The 24,171-nt window shown below is 40.5% G+C and overlaps 1 protein-coding gene across 1 annotated transcript in view; it reads left to right on the top strand.

Annotated features, from left to right (window-relative positions):
• The window catches only part of TM2D1 (TM2 domain containing 1), a 59,459-nt gene extending 35,829 nt beyond the window's left edge, over nt 1-23,630 (top strand). Inside the window, exons 5-7 of the mRNA XM_004588725.3 lie at nt 7,458-7,531; nt 21,180-21,309; nt 23,424-23,630. Coding sequence (XP_004588782.2) covers nt 7,458-7,531; nt 21,180-21,290 — 185 coding nt within the window. The 3' untranslated portion in view covers nt 21,291-21,309; nt 23,424-23,630. The remainder of the gene's footprint in view (nt 1-7,457; nt 7,532-21,179; nt 21,310-23,423) is intronic.
• Nucleotides 23,631-24,171: the final 541 nt, after the last annotated feature.

The raw sequence follows: 24,171 nt of genomic DNA, 5'->3' as shown, positions 1-24,171 counted from the left end.
GCTTGCCAATCTGATTTTTTTTTTTTAATTTTATTCATTTTATTACAGCCAGATATACAGAGAGGAGGAGAGACAGAGAGGAAGATCTTCCGTCTGATGATTCACTCCCCAAGTGAGCCGCAACAGGCCGGTGCGCGCCGATCCGATGCCGGGAACCTGGAACCTCTTCCGGGTCTCCCACGCGGGTGCAGTGTCCCAATGCATTGGGCCGTCCTCAACTGCTTTCCCAGGCCACAAGCAGGGAGCTGGATGGGAAGTGGAGCTGCCGGGATTAGAACCGGCGCCCATATGGGATCCTGGGGCATTCAAGGCGAGGACTTTAGCCGCTAAGCCATGCCGCCGGGCCTGCCAATCTGATTTTTAATGTTTGACTTTATGCTCCAATGTAAAAGATTTTTTTAAAGTTCAAGTAACATACTTTATTATTACAATCTATGGATGCTTATTAATTCAGTAAATATTTTAATGCTTTAATTAGTCCACATTAAGCTTATTGCAGTATTATATTCCCATTCTCTTTATCCTATTGGATCTGTAGCTCTTTAACTTCCCTTTTCTGTTTTTTTTTCTAAATATTTATTTTATTTTTATTGGAAAGTTAGATATACAGAGGAGGAGAGACAGAGAGGAAGATCTTCCATTTGTTGATTGAATCCCCAAGTGACCGCAGTGACCGGAGCTGGGCTGATCCAGAGCCAGGAGCTCTTCCAGGTCTCCCACATGGGTGCTGGGTTCCAAGGCTTTGGGCCGTCCTCAACTGCTCTCCCAGGCCACAAGCAGGGAGCTGGATGGGAGCCAGGGTTGCCAGGATTAGAAGTGGCATCCATATGGGATTCTGACGTGTGCAAGGTGAGGAGAACTTTAGCCACTAGGCTACTGTGCTGGGTAGCCTTTTCCATTTTTTAATGGGGTCTTCCAGTAAAGAGGAAGTGATTGGGTATGCTGAATTTGCTTTTACTGAAAATCTGCCTACCTGTTAAAATATTCAAATGTTTTGTACTTACTTTACTTGCAGTTAAGCCACCTTAATGTTAATACTCTTAGTGTGTGTTATCAACTAACTTCACCTGATATATAAAAATTACAGTGTTGATTTAAATTCATAATATATTTTTAATACATTTTAAATTTCACTAAGGATTTGAGGTTTCAAATTAATGGCTTTTGATATATTTAGTTAAAATGTTCTCTGCTATTGAAAAAAGTCCTACTGTATAATTCTGCCTCGACAGATATTAAAGTACTTAACAATACAATCTAAAATTTTATTTTTCTTGTGATCTTTTTAGTCTTTTTTATTGTGAAAGACAGTGGTTTTGTTTATCTGTAACTTTAAAAAAAATTCTACCTTTGCTTGTACTTATCATTATACATTTAAATATCAGAAAATTAAACTTGTGAGGTCCTAGACTAATGTGATAATATGTGGGGGAAAATGGCAGGAGGGGAAAATAGGGAAGGAGAAAAGAGAGGGTGAGGGATGAATACAAAATACCTTCAAAGCTGTATAATGAAAAACCGTTTATATAGTGTCTGTCACGATAGCCTAGAGGCTAAATCTTTGCCTTGCACGCACCGGTATCCCATATGGTGCTGGTTTGTGTCCTGGCTGTTTGGCTTCCCTTCTAGCTTCCTGCTTATGGCCTGGGAAAGCAGTGGAGAATAGCCCAAAACCTTGGGACCCTACATCCACATGGGAGACCCAGAGGAAACTCCTGACTCCTGCCTTAAGAAAGGCTCAACTCCAGCCATTGCAGTCACCAGCCGATGGAAGATCTTTCTTTCTGTCTCTCCTTGTCTCTGTAAATCTGACTTTCCAATAATAAAAAAAAAAATGAACCTCTGAAAAATAAAAAGTAAAACAGCTTGGGCTGGGCTGGATGGCAGGACCCACAAGCATGAACTGGAACAGGGGGCACATTGTGTTGGGCCAGGCTGCAGCACCTGCCAGCTAATGCCACGGTGAGGTGGCCCATGCCATACGGAATTGCAGCATCTGCCAGCTCACATGAGACCCATGAAAGGGTTTGGGGACGAAGGGTTGGTGCAATCTCCATAGATGGGCTGCAAGGGCTTTTCCTGGTGGGCCACTGCTTCCACTGGTGTACCTCAGCACCTGAAATGGGAGCAGTGCAGTGTTGTCCTGTGTGTGAGCTGAGTTAAGGGAAGAGCCAGGCTGTGGTCTCTGTATCCACTGTCGTAGGTATAAACCAGAGTAAATGCAGGCTGATTGGGCTTTGCTGCAGCATCAGCTGGCAAACACTGGAACTGGGGTAAGTCCTGTCTTGCAAGACTACAGAACCACCTGGATAGTGCCAGATCTGGGACTGGAAGTGGGTTCAGTAGGGAAACTGGGCACTTCTCTGATGGGCTGCAACTCCTATTGGTGAGCAAGAGAATCAGGACTGGGGGCAGACCTGGCCAGACAGGTGGTGGCACTTGCCAGAGTGAATGTGGGCTAGTTATTGGGATCATTTGGGCTGAGCTAGGCTTTAGCATCCACTGGTGTGTACTGAAGCCGAATAGAATGCAGGACAGACTGGACCAGTCTGCTGCACATACTGTCATGAGCAGGAACCAGGGATGGGGTTTGGCCTGGTATGTTTTGGGTTCGATCCAACTCGAGTGAAGTTCCCATTGGTGTACATGAGGTCTGAGTATGTGGTCGACTAGGTTGGTCTTGGCTGTGGCATCCATTGGTTTGTGTAAGAGATGCAGTTGGAGATAGAACTGACCCAGCAGTTCCAATTACCAGTGTGTGTGTAGGTTGATGTGGGTAACGGACTGAGCCAAACCCCATACTGGCAAACACACAAGGAGAGTCAGGTCTGGGATCACTTCAGATAAGGTTTTGTTGGGGATCCTCCCAGCTGCACTGCTGGACTCAGAACTCCAACCGTGGGGAGAATCATAGGATATGTGGTCTGACCATGGAATGCATGTGTCAGAACTGGGCCTCCTTAGTGGCTTAGGTGGGGCAGTGGATGTGCATGGAGGATATGGCAGTCCGTTAGTCCTGCAGAAAACATTTGGTGCTGTAGTAGAGGAGGAGAGTAGAACAGATTGCTCAACTGCCCCAGCCAAGCCTTGAAAGCAAATATCTGAGTGAATGCAGATTTTTTGGTGGCCCCTGGAAGGATTTCCTCACCATTTGATCAGCAAGATTGACAGCATTTCAGAACTGTCAAAACCACTTGAACAGAGCCCTCAGAGCCCACACTGGGGGCCCTGGCATGACATTGGGTGGCTGTTCCCCATCCATGGGCACTGGGGTGGTGGGGATGCTGGATACAGCTTCTACCGTAATTTCCCCCCTTCCCAGATACAGGAGGAAGAGGGAGAAAATTTGGAAACAGTGTTCTCACCCACATTCCCCTAGTCCTTGACCCTTCTCTGGTGAACTATGTAAACATCATCAAAAATAATAAAAAGTTTTAAGTTAATAGCATAATAGGCTGGAGCACACCCGGAAAAGAAACTATTAATGTTGTCTGTGACCATATTCTTTTCAAAAGAATTTATAATAATAGCATAAAAATTAATCTTTCTTGATTTCAAACACTTTTATTTGGAACTTTAAAAATAGATTTTAGAATGTTATCTGATATAGTAAGTTAATAAGCAGGGTCTGTTTATAGGCTTTTATTTGGGTAAAAATATCCACTTTGATACTGTCTTTAAAAAAACGAATATTGGTGATCAAAATGATGATCTCTTTAAATATAATTGTTTGAATTTTTGTCCACTGGTTCTTTCCCCAAAAAGCCGTATTGTCCAGAACTGAGCTGGTCTTAAGTTAGGAACCAGCATCTCCCATGGGGATACAGAGTCCCAAAGCTTTGGGCCATCTTCCACTTCTTTCTTAGGCCCTTACCAGGCAGCTGGATCCTCAGTGGAGCAGCTGGGGCATGAATTTGCGCTAGCTGGGATACTGATGCTAACACGTGGAGGATCAGCTTATTGTGCCACTGCGCTGACCCCTTGAGTACCTATTTTAGACTAAGTATTCTACTAGGCAGCAAATTATATAACTCCTGCCTTGGGCTGCTCACCAACAAAATGGATGAAGACAGATTGTGTGCAGTCACCCCTGGGCACCTGCCTACTACCTGGTGGGTGTGGCTTAGAGCTTATCTGCCTCTGACCTGAGGCACAGTTGCCAGCCTGACCTCTGACATGACTAGGTCAAGGGACATACACGTGGAACATGATCTCTGACATGACCAGAAGGTCAAGGGAAATGGACATGCCTTATAGCCAGTTACAGTGTCTGGTAGGTAGGGGACCTGCTGGAAGACACTCTCCTGCCCACCCCTTCCTTAATCTTTAAAACCTGTAACTGGTACATAATAAAGTGGACATTCCTCACCAGCTTGTCTCTGGTGGTTCTTCGGTCAAAGAACACCGTCACCTCATCCTTGGTGACCTCGGGGCCTGCTGGCAGGTTTAAACCCCAAGAGCAGATAAATAAAAGTGTAATAAAATCATACCACAGAATATGTCCTGTGCTGAATGTTTAGGGAAAAGAGCTAGGTAAACACCTAAGGATTATATTAATTTTACCTGAGATATTAGAGAACAGTTTCCAGAACAGGAACCTCTGAAATAAGTATTTTTTGTTTCTTGTTTTTTTTTTTTATGCTTTTACATTTGAGAGAGAGAACTCCCACATACAGTTCACTATCCAAAAGCCCAAAGATAGGAACTCCATCTGCCTTGTGTTTGCTTCCTAGGGTCTGCGTTAGCAGGAAGTTGAATTTGGGAGCTACAACCAAGCATAGTATCTGGGTACTCTGATTTGGGACTTTGGCATCTTAGTTACTAGGCTAAATACCTGACTCTGAAGTTTTAAAAGTTAATGAATTAGTTAGATGATAATAGGGAGAGGTGAGGGGCTGTGGTCAAAGGAATCAAGACAGAGAAACATGACAGATAAATGCAGAGGTAAATGAAGGAGGTGATTTGTTTGGCTATAACACTGAATGAATTTGCAAGAAATGAGACTAGGTTAGATGATGCTACATAAAAGAATATAAGTTTATGTTATAAAACTTTTGATTGCAGTCATTGTGTAGTAGGAGAAATAGTAGCAGAAGTTAGTAGCTGAGTAACATTCATCAAATATGTGCCATACGCCATGCACTATTATGAGGTTTTGTTTCATTTAATCTTTAGTGCCTTTTTTCTTCTTTGTATAGAGTGTTTTCATATTTGTAAACAAGTTACAACAAGGTAAAACAAACACCAGGTAAAGCAAGGTAAAGTAAACAAAAGGTAAAATAAATAAGATAAAACAAGTTATATTAACAATATTGAAGTTAAAAATGATTAGTAAAGTCATTCTTTGCCATAAATTTGTAGCAATTGATGAATCACAGTGGATATTATAGGTTGGAATAAGACTATAAACTGAATTTTAGCTTGCAGCTAGTTTTCAGCAATCAACTTTATAGCCCCTTACATTTTAAAAAATAGTTATGTATTTATTTGGAAGTTAGAGTTACATGGAGACAGGGAGGAAGAGATAGTGTGCTTCCATCCACTGGCTTACCCCCTGTATGACTGCAGAACCTGTCCAAATAGAGGGGCCAGAATCTTCATCTGGATCACTTACCTGAGTAGTAGGGGCTCACATAACGTGCCATCTCCCGCTGCTCCCCTAGATGCATCAGCAGGGAACTGGAGCTAAGGGCCAGCAGTTGTGACTGGCACCATTTCCCTTGTAGAATGTCAGTGTCACAGGCAGTGACTTAATTCTGCCCCCCCAAACTTTAGTTTTTTTGGATTGATTTTTTATTTTGGAGAAATGACAGAATTTTGGGACAGTTCCTCCTTACTGAATGGATTAGTTTTTATATTCAGACAAGTACTTAACGAATTCTTTATTTGAATAGACAGAAAAGGCCCGGTCTTTTCATTTACATTTCAGAGGAAGACAAATGGGAAATAAAATCACTACACTGTTAGCACTGTTAGCAGGTTTACATTCAGCACTCTGAAGGAACTAACTTGGGTGGCAGTGATACAGTTGTTGGCTGTGGGAGCAGAATTCCACTTTAGACCAGGAAGCTATGGAGACTTCCCTGAGAAGAGCTACTGGAAGAACATTGGGGGATATTATGACATGGTAACACACAGATCTGGTCCTGTTTTCTCTGTGGACCTGTGGTTAATTAAAGACATGATTTTTTTTGGACCTTATTGAATATTGCATTAAAAAAAAAAGATAAGCACTGGTATTTCCAAACTTGCCCTTCAAAATAATAGATGAGGGATATATTTCAGAAATGTAAGATATTGCTTAGTAAAGGGATAAAATCTCAGCTGGCAAGTTTCCCTTGGTTAGCTACAAGACAATGCAACTGATTAAAACTAATTAAAGGAGTTATATAAGATTTTGGATAAAATCATAAAGATTTTTAGAATGTGGACATGAATATGCATTTAGTCAATAAATATTGAACATCTTCTGTGTGTCAAGCAAAGTAGGAACTTTGGACATAGAAGAAAAAGATAAAAAGAACTACCATGGGACAGATCATAAAGATAAAATGCAAGGCATATAATAAATTTTAAAGAGAATTGAATGCAAAATTTTCTAGTTTCTGTATTTAATAATTACAAAATTATTTCAGTATGTTTTTCTGGTACTTAAAACATTATTCTGTGTCTGGTAATAAGCAGGGAGGAAGATCATATCTCATTTATGTATTTTTAAGTTGTATTATGTATTTTCAGGTAGGAGGTATTCTCATCTGCTTCTGTGATTTTTAACTAGCTAATATGTCACCAGGAGTTGGGTTTTATAACATTTTGAAATTTCAAGTGAAATGTCTTAGAAAGGAGTTTAAATGCAGAAGGGAGATTACTCATCCTGCCTCTAGGCCACTCAGCGTGCCTCTTGAGCTCTCCGGTTTCTGATATGTATCCTTCCACCTGCATTGCTGAGTCAGTGCTCCTTAGTGCCTTAGCTGCTGAGTGGGACCAGGACAAAGGCGTGTGCAGTACTCAGTGCAGGGTTGTTGATTTTTTGCCTGTAGAACTGGTGAACAGGAGATGCTTAAGTCAAGATCAGTGTTTTATTCTGATTATTTTACTGTGACATGACAATTTTTTGAACTTTTGGTTTTATATAATGTAATATAATTTGGAGCTTATGTTAAGTCTAAAGAAAGAGTTTAGAACTAAAAGATGTTCTGTAATCTGATTCTAAATCTCTGGGACACTGAGATCAAATATTTACTTAGGCCTTTCTTGAAAACTTTAAAGATTGCATTGAGTTTTTCTTTCAGTTATTAGTATTTAAGTGAATTAATAAATGTGGCTTTTATACTCTTTCAATCTTGTCTCATTTACTTTTATATTCTTGTTGGAAACATAATGGTTTATTGAAAATGGAAAAGGTTGCTAATATTTTTCAGAATTTCCATATTGTAAATGACTATCTTCTTTTCTAGGTTTGTTAAAGTTTTGCACTGTAGGGTTTTGTGGAATTGGGAGCTTAATTGATTTCATTCTTATTTCAATGCAGGTAAGTTCATTTCAATTTAGAATGTAAACTGTTTTTACATTTAAAATTTAGTTGTTATCTCTTGGTGCATTAAAAAACATGTTTATTTATTTATTTATTTGTATCTACTTAAAAGGCAGAACAACAAACTCAGACCAGAAAGAGGAGAGAGATTAGGTGTCTTCCAGCCCCTGGTTCTCTCCCCAAATGCCTACACCATTCAGGCCAAAACAGGAGACCAGAACCCCATGCAGATCCCCACAGAAATGGCAGAGGCCCAAACACTTGAACTTCATCGGCTGTCTGCCATGATATGTGAGGGCAAAGTTGATTTGGAAGCAGAGTAACCAGGCTTGAACTTTGGTTATGGGAAGCAAGCATCTCAAGTGGTGGCTTTAACGTGCTCTGCTGTAATTAGGAAGCAGATTGGTGTATTTATTCCAGTGTTACTGTAGATGCTGGATCTAAGAGATGATGTTGTATTTGCAGCTATTGTTTCTCAGAATGTGCTTCACCCATTGATGTTTCTAGAAGACAGAAAAAGCTCATGAAAAGGGTCCCATGCTCAAATGTGGTTTATAAATGTGAATGTGACTGAATTGAAGAGGTTTTTTTTCTTCTCTTTTTTTTAACTGAATAGTTTTTCGTAATATGTATTTAGTCTCTAAGAGGAATTTTGATTATTTTTCAGATTCACTTTTTATATTCAGTCACCTTGTAGTGGTCACAATGAGACGCAGGTGGAACTCTGACACACATTTGAAACTTAAGGAATCGGAAGAAAGATTTTCTTTTTTTTTTCTTAAAGATTTATTTGTTTTTATTGGAAAGGCAGACATACAGAGAGAAGGAGAGACAGAGGACGATCTTCCTGTCAGATGGTTCACTTTTTTTTTTATCTATTATTTTTTATTCATTAATTACATTGTATTATGTGACACAGTTTCATAGGTACTTGGATTCTCCCCACCCCTCCCCAAACCCTCCCACCATGGTGGATTCCTCCACCTTGTTGCATAACCACAGCTCAAGTTCAGTTGAGATTCCCCCATTGCAAGCATATACCAAACGCAGAGTCCAGCATCTTATTGTCCAGTCAAGTTCAACGGCTTCTTAGGTATACCCTCTCTGGTCTGAAGACAGAGCCAGCAGTGTATCATCCCGATCAATTAAAGCTCCAACATCGGATGGTTCACTTTCCAAGCAGTCACAACAGCTGGAGCTGAGCCAATCCGAAACCAGGAGCCAGGACCTTCTTCCAGGTCTCCCATGTCGGTGCAGGGTCCCAAGGCTTTGGGCCATCCTCGACTGATTTCCCAGTCGAGGGAAAGCAGCCAGGGAGCTGGATGGGAAGCCAGGCTGCTGGGATTGGAATTGGCGTCCATATGGGATCCCAGCGCGTGCAAGGCAGGGACTTTAGCTGCTACGCTATTGCGCCAGATCCAGAAGTAAGATTTTCTTTTGCACAGGACAGGCACTCTATACCCATAGCCTGTTGGTTGCAAATTACAGAAACTGAAATCTAGCCAGTGTAAGCAAAAGAATCCTTAGGTAAGTGTATTCTGTAGAAAATCTAGGGGTGGGGCTAGCCTGAAGTCTGACCAAATCCATAAAAATACATGTGTTCAGACGCTCCTGATACTTGACTCAGCTCCCTGTGTTAGCCTCATTTGCTTCTGCTGTGTGGCTGCAGGGATAGGCATAACCTGTAAAATGCTGTCCGTTAACTTTTAAAAGTGTCACCAGATGTTTTTTCTTAAAGTATCTTTAATCGGCTGTAGTTAACTCATGAAAGATTTCTTTGTTCAAGAAAGAGAGGACTCTATTACAACAGATGCTGCCAAGCAGCAGTTTAGTAAGCACTTATGGAGCACCTAATGTTTTCAGCAAATGCTTCAGTGTGCATTTAGATCATCGTCTGTTTTGCTCTGCTTTCTGCAGCAGTGTTTTTACTCCTTAATTCCATGACTTGCTGTTACTATTATCCTTAAGCTGAACAGCAAAATCTAGGAGATTCTGGTACCATACTGTGAGGAGGAGGCAGCATATGGACCAATAAAATACCAGAATTAAACAAGGAAAATATTTCACTTTAAAGTTGGAATTTTCCTGTCTTTACTCATAAACATATGTCTAACCAAATATCTTGCCTTCTCTAACTCCAGGACAGGCAAGCAGGCATAAAGAGGCTAAAGTACTTGTATACGTATGCTTAGAATGAGGTTTTCATTTTAAATGAGGATCCAAGGAATGCATATTTAGGATTTTTCTAATTAAAATATTCAGAATCAAAATTATCTTTGAATCCCAACCATTTAATTAATATTTTCATGCTAGGGTCTTTTTTTGGTGGTACGATCTTTGCCTTGCAACCCTTAGTTATATAAATTATAGACTAGGGCCCGACGGCGTGGCCTAGCGGCTAAAGTCTTCGCCTTGAAAGCCCCGGGATCCCATATGGGTGCCGTTTCTAATCCCAGCAGCTCCACTTCCCATCCAGCTCCCTGCTTGTGGCCTGGGAAAGCAGTTGAGGACGGCCCAATGCATTGGGACCCTGCACCCACGTGGGAGACCCGGAAGAGGTTCCTGGTTCCCGGCTTCGGATCGGCGCCCACCGGCCGTTGTGGCTCACTTGGGGAGTGAATCATCGGACGGAAGATCTTCCTCTCTGTCTCTCTTCCTCTCTGTATATCTGACTTTGTAATAAAATAAATAAATCTTTAAAAAAAAATAAATTATAGACTAGCCACTGCTTCCTGATACATGTATACCTGAACTTTTCATGATAATTCTTAAAGATCAAAGATCTGTTAGGAGTGGGATTCTATCAGCGAAGCAGCCAACAATAAGGAAGATTAGGGTATGTGGAGAGTAAAGTGGATAAACTGGAAATATCTAATGAAATATGACTAGTAAGAAGGAAGTACGTTGTAGTGCTTTCCTTCAGTTTTTAAAAAATTCTGCATCATGGAAGAAATTACTTTTATTTCTCATTCTTTCTAACATTACAGAATGGTTTTCCTTAAAGAATTAGTGTATAAACAATAGAAATTTGCAAAAGTATAGTCTCTAAGACATGAATTTTATGAATTAATTTGCCAGAATTAGAAAATATGTCTCATTGGTGTGGCAGTTGACGTACGCTGCTCATATGTTAGCACTGGATTATATAGCCACTTGTGTGTTAGCATTGGATTATATACTGCTTTGTATTTTAGCTTTACATGTCAAGTTTGACTTTTCACACATAGATTTCTTGAATATAAAAAGACTTAATTGTCTCCTATGATACCAAGAGTGTGCCAAACATGAGTATGCCCTTAAGAGTTTTGCTAATTTGACCTGAATGCAGTATACCTTATGAAAAGTGTGACTTTATCCTAAGTACAAGTAAGATTAGAGGCTGACGTCTTTAGTGGCTGTCTTTGGTTGTGATAACAAAGTACTTTGTCCTGAGTAATCTATAAATACTTTATCTCAGTGTTCTGGAGGCAGGGAAGTCCAAAATCAAGGTTTGGTGTCTGAGGAAGGCACTGTGCTTGATGTGTGACCTCACATGACAGAAGGGAGGATAAACTTCCTCAGGCCTCTTGTATAGGGGTACCAAGCTGGTTCACAAGCCTGAAACCCTCATGACCTAATCTGTTGCCAAAAACCCTACCTTTTAATTCCAGCACAATGGTATTAGATTCCAACATGAATTTGGAGGAACTCAATTTAGACCATAGCTAGACGATAGATAAAATTATAAAATTGGGAAGATCGCAGGTGGTAATTGAGAAAATGAAAGATAATATAGTAACCTATAGATAGTAGCTTTCATCCCATCACTGGAAATGAGTTTAGTGAGCACCAGTTTAGGTATAGTGGGTTGGGGTCCTAGCCCTTAAAGCAGCTTGCAACCTATCTCAGTAGTGGTCTGGTAATAGATTCTGAATAAGTCCTTGGAAAATGCAGCTTGTTACTTTTTAAAATTATTTATGTATTAGAGAGTGAGAACCTATCCTCTCATTCACTCACCGGATGCCCACATTGGCCTGGACTGAGACTGGGAGCCAGGAATTTCATTCAGGTCTCCCACACGGGTGTCCATTGCTTGAGTCATCACAACTGACTCACATGATCTGCGGTAGCAGGGAGCTGGAATCAGGAGCTGAACTGGGTGTGAAGCAACAGCTGCTGTGATGTCGGACTCAGAATCCTCAATCAGCTTCTGAACCCTTAGGTTAAATGCCTTCCTTGTAGAAAGTCAATATGAAAAGTGTTACGCTAATTTTATCTTGTATGAATTCTTTGAAGTTTTTAATACCTAAGCCTTTGTATTTAGAACAAAAATGTGACCAGAACTGAGATCAGGCACGTTCAGAGTGGTATGGCCGTAGAGGACAACCTGCAGTTTCATTTCTGAATAACTTTGTTTTGTCAAAGATAGCCTGCACTGGTTTATGCTGTTCATTAGCAGAGCAGGTGAAGCAGACTCTCCTGTGAAGTCCCTGCAGAACGTGTGATGTGCTGATTTCAGCCTTCTGGCCTCTAGATCTGTACATTTCTGTTGCTTTAATCCACAAGACTGTGATCAGTTACAGCCTTCTTAGGGCAACTTATACAGGGGGTGTGAGTTGTTTTCTTGTGGGTTTTAGAATTACTTACCCAAGGTTCCAGTGTGATGACTCATCTGGCTAATCCTTCCCTTGTAAGTGCTGGGGTCCCATGTGAATGCTGGTTTGTTCCAGCTGCTCCACTTGCCATCCAGCTCCCTGCTTTGTAGCCTCGGAAAGCAGGAGAGGATGGCCCAAGGCCTTGGGACACTGTGTCCATATAGGAGATCTAGAGGAGGCTCCTGGCCTTGGATCAGCTCAGCTCAAGCCGTTGTGGCCATTTTGGGAGTGAACCAGTGGATGAAAGATCTTTCTCTGTTTCTCCTCTTTGTAAATCTGCTTATCCAATAAAAAGAAATCTTAAAAAAAAAATAAGGTTTGCTTACACAATGACCATTGATCCCCTTAATGCAAAATCACTTTTGAAGACCTATAGCAGTCTGTTGGAACATTCATTGGAGTGAAGTGCGTAGGTGATCTTTTTTCCAATAGATTCCAGAAATCTGACCTAGTTTATTTTGTTGTAAACCTGTTAAATTTAAATTTTTTATTCAATTTATGTGTGGACAAGAAAAAGAAAGGTCGGGCCCGGCGGCGTGGCCTAGCGGCTAAAGTCCTCGCCTTGAAAAGCCCCGGGATCCCATATGAGCGCCGGTTCTAATCCCGGCAGCTCCACTTCCCATCCAGCTCCCTGCTTGTGGCCTGGGAAAGCAGTCGAGGACGGCCCAAAGCTTTGGGACACTGCACCCGCGTGGGAGACCTGGAAGAGGTTCTTGGTCCCGGCTTCGGATCGGCGCGTACCAGCCCGTTGCGGCTCACCTGGGGAGTGAACCATCGGATGGAAGATCTTCCTCTCTGTCTCTCCTCCTCTCTGTATATCCGGCTTTCCAATAATAATAAAATCTTTAAAAAAAAAAGAAAAAGAAAGGTCTTTCTTCTGCTAGTTCACTCTCCAAATGCCTACGGCAGCTAAGCCTAGAGCAGAGTAAAGTGAGGAGAATGGAACTCAATCCCTGCCTTCATATGGGTGACAGGAACTCAAGTACTTGAGCCATCACTGCTGCCTCCCAGGGTGTGCATTAGCAGGAAGCTGAACTTGGAAGCAGAGCTGGGACTCCAACACAGATACTCCAACATCAATCTAAGATACGAGCTTCCAAAGTGGTATCTTGGCTGCCATACCTATCATCACTGCCCAGTTTGTTGAGTAAGATATATCATAGTATAATATTTCACTTCAGAGAAATATTCGGAGAAATATGCTCATAATTTTAGATTTCATTCCCTCTCCTCAGAACAAATGGATTTAGGCATTTTACAGAGTGAAAAAAATATCTCAGTGTGTGATGTTTATAAAGATTTATAATGGTCTAGCTAATATAATAATATAATGAGATTTTGTAATTGTTTTTTCATCTATATGCATATGAAAGGCTTAAAATAGATTACTTTTTATGTTGATGAGGGAATATGGGTTTTTAAATTAGCTTATTATTGTTTTTGATGATACAGTTTTGTAGCTATGGGGATTCCTCCCTCACCCTCCCAGATTTGATTGGTTGAAACATTTATAACTGTTAATTTTCTTCCTTTTTTTTACTTTTTAATATTACTGTTATCATTTTATGATACAGTTCCATAAACCCTGGGATTTCCCTTACCCCCAGCCCTGTCCCCTTCCTTCTCCCTGAGTTCCCCTAAAATATTACTACAGTATAGTTCTTCATAAACAGTCATATGTCCATCATTGTGGGCATGGACAGTGGCAGAGAGTTCAGCATCCTGTTGTCAAGATATATTCAACAGTTTCATTGGAAGTCCATCTAAGAGCTGGAAGTAGAGATGTATACTGCATTGTATCCTCATATCTAGATATGATATCTCCATTACACAGTTACTATACATCCCCTTAAATGAAAAGCAACAGTGCAAAATCAACAATAGAAAGAAAAATAGAAATGTACAATGCCCTGAAGTTAAATAACATGCTACTGGATATGATAGTCTCCATTACACAGTTACTGCACATCCCTTTAAATTAAAATCCACAAAACAAAATCAACAGGAAGAAAAGAAGAAATTAAAAACTCCATAAAGTTAAATAACATGCTACTGAATGACTAATATGTCATTGAAGAAATGAAAAAGAAAATCAAGAATCTTCTTGAAGAAAATGATGCTACTGTATGATCTATGAGTCAGTGAAAAATTTAATGAGGAAGAAAGTTTTGAAGAGATGAAACTAACAACAACAACAAAAATCAAAATCCATGAGATATAGTTTCTGCTGATCTTTGTTGGAGAGATATGTCTCCCATAGGGAAGAAATAGATGGGCTTTGTTATTTTAATCCAGTCTACTAATATATGATGTTTGATTGATGAGTTTAAGCCACTTACCCTCAAGGTTAATATGAATGGGTAGTAATTTGGTTCTGTCATTGATTTAGCTTTCTGTTGTTATTTTACGGGGGTGTTCTTCACACTTGCCTTTGGTTTTGGTGGGTGCTCTTCGTCTTCTCTGTCAAGAGAACATAAGCGGGCCCGGCAGCGTGGCCTAGCGGCTAAAGTCCTCACCTTGAATGCCCCGGGATCCCATATGGGCGCCTGTTCTAATCCCGGCAGCTCCACTTCCCATCCAGCTCCCTGCTTGTGGCCTGGGAAAACAGTCGAGGATGGCCCAAAGCTCTGGGACCCTGCACCAGTGTGGGAGACCCGGAAGAGTTTCCTGGTTCCCGGCTTCGGATTGGCGCAGCACCGGCCATTGTGGTCACTTGGGGAGTGAATCATCGGACGGAAGATCTTTCTCTCTGTCTCTTCTCCTCTCTCTGTTTATCTGACTTTGTAATAAAAAAGAAATAAAAACTTTAAAAAAAAAAGAGAACATAAGTATCCTTTTTAGGGCAGGTGTGGAAGATGCATTCTTTTTTTTTTTTTTTTGACAATCTTTTATGGTTGATTAGGGCACAAAGGTTCAAGGGCTATAGGAAATTGGGAAAGACTATTATTTCCACATTTTTTTTAAAGATTTATTTATTTTTGTTACAAAGTCAATATATAGCGAGTAGGAGAGATAGAAAGGAAGATCTTCTGTCCACTAATTCACTCCCCAAGTGACTGCAATGGCTGGTGCTGTGCTGATCCAAAGCCAGGAGCCAGGAACTTCCTACAGGGAAGTTTTTTTTTTTTTTTTTTTTTTTTTTTTTTTTTTTTTTTTTTAACAACAAAAAATCATTTTATTTGCAACACAGCCCAGAGTCCCATCATTTAAATACAGCACAAAGATGGAAAGGAGTCACATGACAAGCATCATTTGGTCCAAAAGCCCCATGCCTCCCAAACACAGCAAGTCATCTCCCTCAGAACCAAACTGGTCACAGGAAACAGGCAAGCCCAGGATGAATTTAGTTCTAGGCTTCTTAGCACATCTCACCCTCCTCCCATAAGCCTCTGCACCCCTGAATCCCTAATCAGGCCAACTCCTAGCCTCTGAGCCACCAGGGAGCGTGCTTTCTCTCTGTGGGATAGTTAACTAGAGCTTAAGTGTTATATAAAATTTACAAAATTCCCTGTGAGATCTGTTGTTCTATAGGAAGTTTAAAATATCCCTCTATGCATAATCCTCACCAGGGTTGCAGCAATCATCATAAATACCAATAATTTGGAATGCCTGCCACACAAGGGTGCAGGATCCCAAAGCATTGGGCTGTCCTTGTCTGCTTTCTCAGGCCACAAGCAGGGAGATGGATGGGAAGTGGAGCTGCCAGGATTTGAACTGGTGCCCATATGGGATCCCGGTGCATTCAAGGCGAGGACTTTAGCCACTAGGCCACGCCGCCGGGCCTGAGGCATATTCTTTTAACTTTTCTTTACTGTGGAAGAATTTTATTTCGTTTTCAAAGACGAAGGAAAGCTTTGTTGGGTACATTATTCTCGGCTAACAATTTTTTTCTGTTAGAATCTAGAATATATCACTACATTCTCCTCTGGTCTGTAGAGTTTCCTGTGAGAGGTCTCCTGTGAGTTTAATTGGCATTCCTTTATATGCCAATTGAATTTTTTCATGTGCACATTTAAGGATCTTTCCTTATGTTTGATTGAAGAGAGATTGATTATCATGTGTCGTAGTGAAGATCACTTTTGTCAACCCTGTTGGAAGTTCTATGCTCCTCCTGGATGTTGTTTCCCAGTTCTTCCTATAGATTAGGGAAATTTTCCTGTATTATTTCATTGAATACACCTTTAATCCCAGCTTCTTTTTGTGCACGTTCTGGGATTCCCATAACTCTTATATTTGGTCTTTTAATTGTGTCTTTAAATTCTTGAATACTTTTTTTTTTAGCTTGACACAACTTCCAGCTTTTTTCTTTTGTTTTGTTTTCTCCTGGTGACAGGAAATATCTTCTAATTTTGAGATTCTTTCTTCTGCCTCCTTCATTCTATTTTGGCGATTCTCCACTGTACTTTTAATTTGCTCCACTGTATTCATTTCTGATATATCAGCTTTCATTTGATTCATTTCCAGTGTGACACATTCCTTATATTCCTTGAATGCCTGCTTTATGTGCTTTTTCTTGTTGATAAGAAGCTTTATAGCAAGTGTTTTGAATTCTGTATCCCCCATTTTCTCGATGTCTTCCTCAGTTAACTCTGAGGTTGGCAAAAGCTTTTGCTGTTTTGCAGAGTAGTCTTCAGTAATATTCATTGTGCCTTTGTCTCCTCTTTTGCTGTTGGTCATTGTATTTCTGGTTATCAGATTTTTGGGGCAAGTTTCTAAGCTGTGTCACCCACAGGTCTACAATGTGATTTTACTTATTGCAGTTGGTACACGGCTCTTTATTTGCAGTTGTCCCATTCCCTCCAACGAGTTCCAGGTCTGGGTTCTTATGCTAGACTTCCACCATAACCCCAGCTCCTGGTTCACCTCTCTCTACTTCCTGTTATACTGTGCTCAGGCTGCACTGTTATCTGTACAATCTTTCTCCTACTTCCTGTTAGAGCAGCTCCCAGGATTAGGGAGACACCAAGTATCCTATATAACTATGGAAGTTCTATTTTGGTGCTGATCTTGCTGGAACCTGTAGGTTGTTAAGTCTAAGGGCCACACGGACTTATTCTGACCCACAATGCCGTAGTCGGTTTTATTTTCCTGTGGGACCAGTGCAATGCGCTGAGCTCAGTGAGTTCACTCTCAGGTCAGGGCATGCACAGCTCACTGTTTTTCCTTCAGTCCTAAAGCCTTTACCACACCATACAAAATGGTGCCTGATGTGCCACTACTAGAGTTGTTGATCTGCTGACTGTCAGGTCTAAAGGCTATTCGGACCTATCTTGGGTAGAATCTGTAGGATGCTACATTGTTGCAGTTTGCTGAACCAGAAATGAGTTCACTCCCAGCTCAGTACATGTACAGTACTGTCTCATAGCCTTTGACTCCCTGTAAAAATGGCACCTGATTCGGCTGTAGGGGGTGGACTGGGCTGTGAAATCCACCTTGTTCCTGCACTGTTTGTCTGGGATCTGCCGCTCTGTCTCTGCTCCTGGTCAAATCAAACAGACCAGTAGGACGGGCAGTTCTTTGTCTGGGTTCTCTCCTGAGTTCCTGGTGAACGAACCTTCCCACCTGGTTGCTGGTGGAGTTTTAGCTGCTGGTGTAGTTCAGATCACCACTTGCTGAATGCTGCTGGGTTATCGGTCACTGCAACAGCACACTGTTGTCTGCTGCTTTCCTATGTCTGTCATTCTTCAGGTGCCCCTCTGCTGTCATTCTGTCTTCCTATTTCTTGGAGTGTGCCCTCTCTGCTTCACACTGGGTAATGTTTTTCTGTCTGTTTAAACATATTCTTACCCTATTCTGTCATCTTGATTCTCCCCCAAAAATCTGTTGTTAATATTCTTAAAAATTATAAATAATATGAACAATTTCATCTTCAAATAGTTCATACACAATTTGTGGAGATATTGTAGAGGGCTAAATTGAGTTGTGTTTAAATGTTGTGGTAACTGCAGATGTTGGTACTGGAAAAGTATAGTGTGCATCAGCTTGTTCTATCCCTTTTTATGTGAGTTAAAGAAACTGAGATCCAGAGGAGATTAAGGTGTATGAACCTACAGCTAGACAATACCAGATTTCTTTGAACTTTTCTTTTTCAGTTTTATTTTCTTATTTACTTTTATTTTTTAAAATTATTTTTTAAAAGGAGGGACAGAAATGAAAAGTTTTTCCATCTGCTGGTTCACTCCCCAAATGGCTTCAATGGCCAGAGCTGAGCTGATCTGAAGCCATGTGAGTGCAGAGGCCTAAGTGTTGGGCTATCCTCCACTGCTTTCCCAGGCCATATGCAGGGAGCTGGATGGGAAGTGGAGCATTTGGGACATGAACCCATGCCTATGTGGGATGCTGGCACTTGGAGGTTGAGCATTAGCCAGTTGAGCCATTGTTCTCAGTTTAATTTGTTTCTGAAAATTTATGTATGTTACACAGAGTGAAAGTGAGATAGAGGGGGGAAAAAAAGGAAATAGATCTGGCCATGGATTCACTTTCAAATGGTCAGTATGACCAGGATTGGGCCAGGCTAAAATTAGGAGCCAGGAGCTTCATCTGTCTCCCATGTGTGTACAGGGACCCAAACACTTTGACCATTTTCAATTGCTTTTTTAGGAACTTTACAGGAAACTGGATTGGAAATGGAACAGCTGGCACTTGTATTGGCATTCATATAGGATGCCATTGTCACAGGCAGTATGTTAATCTGTGCTGCAACACTGACACCTTGGACTGATGTTTCATTGAAAAGGCAAATTTACAGAGACAGAACGATCTTTCATCCACTGGTTCACTTCCTAAGTGGCCACAATTGCAAGAGCTGAGCCAGTCTGAAGCTGGGTCCCAAGGCTGCAGGGTCCTAGAGGCTATCGTCCACTGTTTCCAGGGCCACTAGGGGGAGCTGGATGGGAAGTGGAGCAGTCAGAAATCATAAGGGTTGGTACTCACAGGGGTGCAGGTATAGATGTCTTTGGTTTGATTAAGTCTCTGTTCACTGTACTCTTTGGATGTGATTGCGAATGATTCTTGCCCATTCCATTATCTTGAAGCATTTCACTTGTTTTCTTTTAGTGGTTTTGTAGTTTTATATCATACATTTAGATCTTTAATCCATTTAGAATTGATTGTCACACATGATCAGAGAAGATGGGTCTAGTTTCTTTCTAGAAGAAGTGGATGTTCAATTTTTGCAGCGCCATTTATGAAAGACTCTTCCTTCTCCAATGTATGTTTCAAGATTTTTCTAAGTCCGTACCCTGTGTGTATTTTAGAATTGACATTTGGGTTTTTCATCATAAAGTTAAATAGTTGTAAAGGGTATAATTCTAGTTTGCAGATATTGATGTATTTATATAAAACTGTTGCAACAATTTACAGATGTATGTACCAGAATATAAATGTCATAGGATTTTAAATGTCAGTGTTGAGAAGATATAAATATATAATTTACCAACTATTATACGTTATATGTTTTATTGTTTTCTCCTTGAGTTGTATCTGTTCCTTCCCGTTCCCTTAATTGCATCTTAATGAAGTTTCCTTTTATGCTTGAAAACTTTTTACTAATTATCTTATTTACTAAAATTAAAACATTTAACATACCTGTGATTTCTTTGTGACATTATTAATGATGTACAGTAGAGCAACAGGACATTTTTGACAGGTTACAGATTCAGTGAATTATTTTTAACCGAAAGAAAAATATTTGGAGTGCAACATTTGTACAAGATGTGGTACAACATGTTTTTCTGGAGTTTTGATTAAAGGAGAGATCCTGGGGCCAGTATAATGACATAGATAGGTTAAAGTGTTGCATGCCATGCCAGCATTCCATATCACAGTGCCAGCTGTAGTGTTAGCTGCCCCACATTCAGTCCAGTTTCCTTCTAATACTCCTGTCAGGGTAATAGAAGATGACCCAAGTAATTGAGGCCCCAGCAGGAGACCTGGCTGGAGTTCCTCACTTCTGGCTTTGTTTGACCCACACTTGGATGTTGTGTTGTCATTTGTAGAGTGAACCAGAGGAGGGAATATCTGTGTTTGTGCGTGTGTGTGCTTGTCTGTCACTCTTTCAGATAAATAAAATTTTAAGAAAAAAGGAGACTCCTTTATGTCAATATTTTGAGCTACTCTTCTGTTTATCACTTATAGGATTATATACCTCAATGCCATCATAGGACTAGGGTGTTCTTTAATAGTAGTTATACCTTTCTGTTTACATGTTAGAGAAAAGATCACAATGATAGGGCAATGACAGGGAACTGATTTGTTTCCATTGTGGCGTGATAAAAAGTAGATCGGTTTTATAGAGAATTTTTGAGATTGTGGGTCTCAAAACTGATTCTCATAAAACTCTCTGGGCCCATATGTATCTTGGTAAATCTTTTTCAGTCTTTGGTGTGACAGTTTGAAAATTGCTACAGATTATATTAACTGGATCATCACAAATGTGATTATGTGGGAAAGGTGATTGTAGTGCGTGTTGTATTTTCTTTCTGTTTTCCATCCAGGATTGTTCTGTCAGGGCTGTCAGTCTTACTGCCTCATCTCCTGCGGAGAGCCTGGTCTGGCCAATCATATTAATCCCATTCCCTTGGATCAGTAATTTGTCCAGCAATAGGCATAAAGTTCAAGCAGATCAATGAGTTTCTCTGGAATTGGCATAGAAGCACCGCGGAAGAAAATTTTATTTCCTTTTGGGAGCTGCTGAGTGGAGATAGATGAACCTAAAAGTGCCTGACAATCAGTTTGAAGAATGAAGACAAGAGAGCTAAGCAAAGCAGAGAGGCGGGGATACCAAGTCAGGGCCTCGAGGGGCAGAATTCAGCCCTTGGAGCTTTGCTTCGCGCACGGTTTTGATTCTGTATTTTGATGCCTCGATTCTTTTCAGCTACATGAGCCACTAAAATACCTTTTCTGCTCCAGTTGGATTTTTGTTGCTACTGAAATAACTTACAAAAGTAAATCTGAAGTATTATAAGATACCTTTTTAAAAAATGAATAATTAAAAAAATTTTCTCTTTTAGATTGTTGGACCTTCAGATGGAAGTAGTTACATTATAGATTATTATGGAACAAGGCTTACAAGACTAAGTATCACTAATGAAACATTTAGAAAAACACAGTTATATCCATGAATATTTTAAAAACAACTTGGTAAGTGATGTGTATGTTTAATCTTAATTATTGTTCATGTAAATTACATGCATTTTGGAGCCATAGGAAATATTAAAAGATCAACTAGAGTTGTGAACTCTTTTGATTTTGCTTATCAGATAACTTGGGTCTATATAGTCTAAATAACTCTAATCCTTTGGAAAGTATTTTGTGTATGCCCATTGACCCTTGCAAATCTCAGTTCAGATTCCTTTGTTGCAGTAAATATACTTAAAGTTCAGAGTCCATAGTGAAAAATAATATCAGGGCCCGGCGGCGTGGCCTAGCAGCTAAAGTCCTTGCCTTGAACGCACTGGGATCCCATATGGGCGCCGGTTCTAACCCCGGCAGCTCCGCTTCCCATCCAGCTCCCTGCTTGTGGCCTGGGAAAGCAGTCAAGGACGGCCCAAAGATTTGGGACCCTGCACCCGCGTGGGAGACCCGGAAGAGGTTCCTGGTTCCCGGCTTCAGATCAGCACAGCACTGGCCGTTGTCACTTGGGGAGTGAATCATCGGACGGAAGATCTTCCTCTCTGTCTCTCCTCCTCTCTGTATATCTGACTTTGTAATAAAAAGAGATAAAAATCTTAAAAAAAGTAATATCAAAGAAAAAAGATTCATTATATGAAGATTATAATGAGTTCTGTAGAAAGTTCAGTGAGTGGCCGTTTTCTACTGACCATCTTGCCAAGGACCCACAGGCTCTTGAGCCTCTTTTTCTAAATTTGCATTTATTTTTGTATTTTAAAAATGTATTTATTTGAAAGGTAGAGTGGCAGAAAGGGAGAAATCTTCCTGCTGATGCATTCCACGAATGGCCACAGAGCTGGCCCATAGTGAAACCAAGAGCCAAGAACGCTTGAGTCTCTCATGTGAATGGCAGGAACCCTCAAACTTGGATCATCTTCCACTGTGTTTTCAAGCTCATTACCAAGGAATAGGATTGGAAATTAAGCAGCTGGAACCTCATCCACCGTGCCTATATGGAATGCCTGCGTTGCAAGCAGCAAAATAACCCTCTTGCCGCAGTGCTAGCCCCTTTAGCCTCTTACTTTATCTTTCCCTAAACTTGAAAATGGATGGTATCAAAATGCTGGACTTCCTTTAAGCACACTTATTCTAACCTAAAATCTAATTGTGCCCATGAGAATTTTTAATTAGCCTCAGCTACTCAATAGATAATGCACCTGCACATTTAAAAGATAACATCAGTCTTCCTGATTCAACTCTTCTGGTTCTCTAGGACTCTACTACAAAATTTTTGTTTCAATTACTGCTCTTTAGTCTATGCTAAGTAGTAATCTTCCAGTAATGCATGATTTTTCTTAGAATGGATTTTTGTTAGAATGTTGGAAAAACCACTTTGTTGTTGTTGTTATAACCCTTGTGTAACAGAGAACTCCAGTATTAATATGTAGTGTGCATGGCTAGCAGCTTTCAGAGACAGTCAGGCAGAAGAGCAGCTTTGAATTCTTGGTTGTTACCATCATAATAAGCAAACTTTTCAGTTAACAGTCTCGGGAACTACTTCCATAAGTCAGGAAGGGAACCAGCATTTGACTTACATGTTGTAGAGCATAGATAACATCCGAAGTATAACTTTGCTTCTAAGCTGGCTTTACCTTTTGTTAGAGTAAAATTAATACATTTTTTTCCCCTCACAGTAAAAACATGCCTGCCACAAGATCAAATCGTAACATACCTTGAAAAATCTGAGGAATTTATTAAACTTATTATCTGATAAGTTTCTGAGATTTTTATCATAGAAAATTGGAGCCATTGAGTTTTAAGGATAAAACGAAGCTTAGACATCCGTATGCCTCATCTTACCAAGAAACAAATTGATACGTAAGGAGTTGAGACCCAGATAATTAACTGAGACTGTGATGTGGGTGTTCTGTGCATTCTGCGACATGACTGCTCCCTGCCTGCCACCATACTCAACCCTCCCAACTCTATCATTTTAGACACTGTCATTCAAGGGACCTCTGTGTAGTATGTGAAATTGCCAAAAGTGAGAGGAGTCTTAAGTAAGCATTAAAAAGTGTCTTTTAGATACCCAGTTAAAAAATTTTTTTAATACTGTGTTTTAATGTATTTCTTTTGTGTTTTAGGGTTTGGACCGCCTTGATTTTAATAGAGAACTCAGTAGATGAACTTCTAGATTTTCCTTTTTCCTTCACATACTCACTCTGTGAATTCCATATGATTTTTTTTGTTGTTGTCGATGTATTGATTATGTTTGTTTGGTCGATTTAGTAGAAGTGTATGATTCTGAGATTTATTTAAGAGAACTTTGAAAGCTGTATAATAATCTTTCTGATGCTGTCTCTATGAGATAGCTTATTCTGAGTCTTTAATGTCTTTTACAAAGGCAAATTGCCACTTTTCAGTTTTGCTTGTGAAAAATAAAAGCATAACTTATTCATATGGTTTAGTCTGTTATTGTTCAGAGAATCTTCTTAAGTGTTGAGTGTGGCTGCCTTATGATTTTGATTCTTCGGAATACTTACTGTGTGGTGTGGAGAAATGCCATTTATGTTGCCTGAGACAACAGTGCTGTGTATGACAACTCATCTGGTACTTTTGCAGCTTTCAGATCTGTTTTTGCTTTGGTATCTATGGAATTAAAGATCAACATAGAGGGCCGGGCGTGGTAGTCTAGTGGCTAAACCCTTGCCTTGCATGCTCCGGAACCCATATGGGCGTCGGCTCATGTCCTGGCTGCCGCTCTTCCCATCCATTTCTCTCCTGTGTCCTGGGAAAGCAGTCGAGGATGCCCCAAAGCCTTGGGACCCTGCACCTGTGTGGCAGACCTGGAAGAAGCTCGTGGCTTCTGGCTTTGGGATCAGCTCACTCTCG

The sequence above is a fragment of the Ochotona princeps genome, chromosome 2 (assembly GCF_030435755.1).
Source record: "Ochotona princeps isolate mOchPri1 chromosome 2, mOchPri1.hap1, whole genome shotgun sequence".
NCBI lineage: Eukaryota > Metazoa > Chordata > Mammalia > Lagomorpha > Ochotonidae > Ochotona > Ochotona princeps.
Note: the sequence above shows the minus strand (reverse complement) of the source record. Positions and strands in the feature narration are given on the sequence as shown.